The sequence below is a fragment of the Camellia sinensis genome, chromosome 10 (genome assembly GCF_055761805.1).
Source record: "Camellia sinensis isolate YWXY chromosome 10, ASM5576180v1, whole genome shotgun sequence".
NCBI lineage: Eukaryota > Viridiplantae > Streptophyta > Magnoliopsida > Ericales > Theaceae > Camellia > Camellia sinensis.
The window spans coordinates 12,998,397-13,002,386 of record NC_138970.1 but is presented as its reverse complement, the minus strand read 5'-3'; the positions used below and the strand labels follow the sequence as shown (position 1 = coordinate 13,002,386).

Here is a 3,990-nt window from a genome sequence, read left to right as displayed (position 1 = left end):
CGGCCGGGCAGTTCTAACAATGCTTCTTTTGGCAAGAATCCCAGTCCCTGGATAGTCCAACCAAGTGCAGGGCCCCGATCCACTTTCATCTAGTGCAGAATCCGATACGCACAGTTACCCTTCCCCCTCCCTTACCCAAATCCTATTGAGTGTTTTTGTTTTTCCAAACTTGATCATACCCTATTAATTAATGAATTCCCAAACTCATTTTATTAGGATTAGAGCCTAACAGAATATTCTTTTACGCTGTGTTTGGTTGAGAAATTTGGGGAGGGATTTGGGGAGGCAAAGATAAAAGGTGTGTGAAACTAGATGAAATATAGGTATGTTTATTCACATTTCACATACCTTTTTCATTTCCCTTTCCAAATCCCTCCTTAAATCCGCCAACCAAACACAGCATTAATGATTTCTTTTACGCTGTATTTAGTTGGGAGATTTAGAAAGGGATTTGGAAATAAAAAGAAAAAAAGTAGGTGAAATGTAAATAAAATATACCTATATTTCATTTAATTTCACACACATTTTTCCTTTTCCTTTCCAAATCTTTTTCTAAATTCCCTAACTAAACATAATGTTAAGGGATTAGAAACTCAAAATTGTAGGAGTGGTTGATTTAGTTTGATACATTTTTGTTTGTCAAGGAGTTAATTATATGTTATGAAGGTGTTGTAATTTTTTTTTTTCAATTTTACTATAATTCTCCTTTTTCTCAAAAACAGAAAAAGAAAAGAAGTCAATCAAGGTAAATAGGGATAGGTTGGTGGATTAGCCACTCCTTTACAAGCAATGATACTTGAACATGAGTCTCATTGCTATGAAATGTAACTTCTCGTTCATATTCAAAATTCATGCGAATCTCGTCGCCAAATTGAAATTTGACGAAAAACTTTCTTGATCCACCACTATGTTCATGTACTAATTGTGTAATGGACTATAATCTTATAAAGTAAAAATAGCAATGCTTTATTTATTATTACCCTTCATATGGGCATCTTCTTCATAAACATATAAATGTTTTGCCAATTGCCTCTTTGTGAAAAGAATTACAATCAAGCCTTATTCAACATAGTGCAATACATATCAAATTAACTTCACTTTGCTCTTCTTAATTGAAGGTGACTGGATATTTAAGCTGTTTGTCAGGTGAAAAGAGCCCCCAATGTCTCTCAACTTCATCTCCAGTCTTCTGATTCTCATCAAACATAGCAAAAATGTAAGTTTCAATAGCCTTTCCCTGCTTTTTCGGTGTCCCTCCTTTCACATGCTGAATCAAATTGTTATTGTAAGTCTTTGCATTGTCAACAGTTGTATCAGTTCCACCAGCCGTAGGCCAACCACTCTCAGACACAACAATCTCCAAAGAGCCACCGTTTGCCTGCTCAAGCGCGGAGTAAACAGCATCCAACATTGCATCAAACAGATTTTGGTATTGGAGCGAGCCATCAGTCACCACAACCGAAGGAGATGTGAATAGAGCGTAATCAAGATGTATGCTATTCGTGTTGCCTGCATAACTAAAATAAGGGTACAAGTTTACGAGCAATGGGGAACCATTGTTCACCAAGAAACTAATAATTGGGTCGATGAAGGATGATCGAATATCGGCCCTAAAAGAGCCTTGTGATGGAGGAAAGCTGTTTCCAAGCAATCCAGTGGCGATGGCAGTTGAAACCTTAATTTGGCCTCCAAGCCCTGCGTTGACAATGGCGGTGTGCACGTTTTGCATCGCGGGGACAACAAATTGAGCTGTGCTGGAAGATGGATCGACTTCGTTGCCAACCGCGATGTACTTGATTTTGACATTGCCAAAGTTTTTGACATTGTTTTGGACCCATGTATCTGCTTCAGCTTGGCTTGAAGCAAGTGTTTGGAGATTAGGGTTTAGAATACCTAGCATGACCTCAATGTTGGAGCCTCCAAGGGCTTGGAGAGCTTGTTGGTCTGGGTCATAGAGTCTCATTCTTTGGATGCCATTTTGGTTGTAAAGAGCTACAACATCTTGCCTAGATGGTAAATTATCACCATTTGCTCCATAACAAACTCCTATTTGGGCATCTGCATTATGTAAACAAATTAGTAACAGTCATATAACTTTGGTTTGTACTATAATTGCTTACAATAGTTGAAAGAAGAAAATTTTCCAAGAAAGAAAAAAACAACTTTTTTCATGTGTGCCTGTGACTTTGAAACTAATTTTTTAATAGTTGTGATGATGGGCGTGGTGTTGGTGTAGTCTGCACTATTATGGTCTACCACGAGCCTGTCTTGGTGATCTAAAATATTAAAATTGTAAAATTTATTGAGCAGGTCATCCATAAAAACATTCACTGTGTTTGGTTTGAGTTTTCTGAATTAAGTTTTTTAAAAATTGAATTTTTTAATTTTCGTATTTTTTCGTTTTTAGTAAATATTTTTAAAATTTTAAATATTTTTTTTACTTTTTTAGATGCACCTTACTTAGATGCGTCTAAAAGTAAAAAAAATTATGAAAAAATATTTTAAAAAATTAAGAAATACATAAAAATACAAAAAATGTACTAAATTCTTGTATTTTTTTTATATTCTTGGTATTTAGTGAATTTTTAAAATATTTTTTTTACAATTTTTTTACTTTTTAGGTGTATTTATGTTAGGTGTGTCTAAAAAGTAAAAAATTTGCATAAAATATTAAAAAAATTCAGTAAAAATAAAAAAAAAACACGAAAAATAAGAGTATAGAATTTTCTGCAAACTGTTTTTAAAAACTGTTTTTAAAACTTTTGGTAGTCATATGATCAATTTATATTTGCATGAAAAAAAGGGACAGTATATTTTTAAAAGGGCAAATTAAGAAGATAGTTCTTGTACTTTAATTATTGTGTCATTTTAGTCCCTATAATTTCAATTGGCTCGATGTTGACCCTAAATTTATTATTCTGTTTCAATTTGGTCCAATTAATTATAACTCATAGTATGTTTTTATAAAAAAAAAATACGCACATAAGTGTCACGTGTCATATTTTTAATGGCAGAAATATAAATTTACTCAACTCAGCTAGTTAATCTCAACCAATTTAGTAATAATTTACAAAAAAAAACGCTAATAATATTTTCAATTGAAACAAAATTTAAAATTAAGATTCAAAATTGAGTCAATTGAAAATGTAAAGACTAAAATAACATAAAATGTAAAATATAAGGATCACCAGTGTAATTTGACCTTTTTAAAATCATCTTTGCCGTTCAAATATTTTATACAAATTGCGAAACGATCAAACACCTGTTGAAATTCGATCAATTAAATTTTTTGTATGACCAGTTTTACAATCGAATAGTTCAATCATAGTGGGCCCAAAGTAGTGCAAATTGGACCCATGGACTAGAGGCAAGCCTGCTTGAAAGGAAAAAAAACATTTACCAAACAAGTAAATAATATTCATCAATATCTAATAATGACACTTGTTTCTTAGCTCTCCCCACAGAACCTTCGAATTTTAATAGAAACCCTACAATGGGGAGAGAGAGAGACAGAGAGATACCTGTTTGGTACAGGGAAGCCATTAATACCCCAAGGAGTAGCATTATGGCAACCATGGAAGACCATTCACCAGAGAAATATAACTTATCCATGGAGAAGAGAAAAAGGAAACAATCTACTAATTTATGTTGCAAAAACGCTATGAACTTGGTCCTATTTATAGGGAGAGGAAGAGGCTTGAAAGACTCCATACCACTACACTATATTTCCCAGTCAATAAGTCTCATGGAAATTAAGCTAACAAGAAAATTCCACAAAATCCACTAAATTCATTTACAACACCGTTTAGAGCTGCATCTCTATCTTTGAAAAGTCATGAAAATTTTCCTATTCCAATTTTGTAACTAACTTGTAACAATGACTCAATAAACCAAGACTAGCAGCCACCTTCAATTTATTAAACGCGGTAATAAATGTCCACATAATTTTAGCGAGTTGGTAAAACTATTTCTGTAATTAATTTTCATGAT

General features: G+C 33.2%; 1 protein-coding gene across 1 annotated transcript; it reads right to left on the bottom strand.

Annotated features, from left to right (window-relative positions):
- Positions 1 to 942: 942 nt before the first annotated feature.
- Positions 943 to 3,678, bottom strand: LOC114264975 (glucan endo-1,3-beta-glucosidase, basic isoform). The gene is made up of 2 exons (XM_028205708.2): positions 3,522 to 3,678; positions 943 to 2,058 (listed from the first exon to the last, which is right to left on the bottom strand). The coding sequence occupies exons 1-2, from the start codon at positions 3,610 to 3,612 to the stop codon at positions 1,109 to 1,111; spliced, it is 1,041 nt and encodes a 346-aa protein (XP_028061509.2). The 5' UTR covers positions 3,613 to 3,678; the 3' UTR covers positions 943 to 1,108.
- Between the last annotated feature and the right edge of the window lie 312 nt (positions 3,679 to 3,990).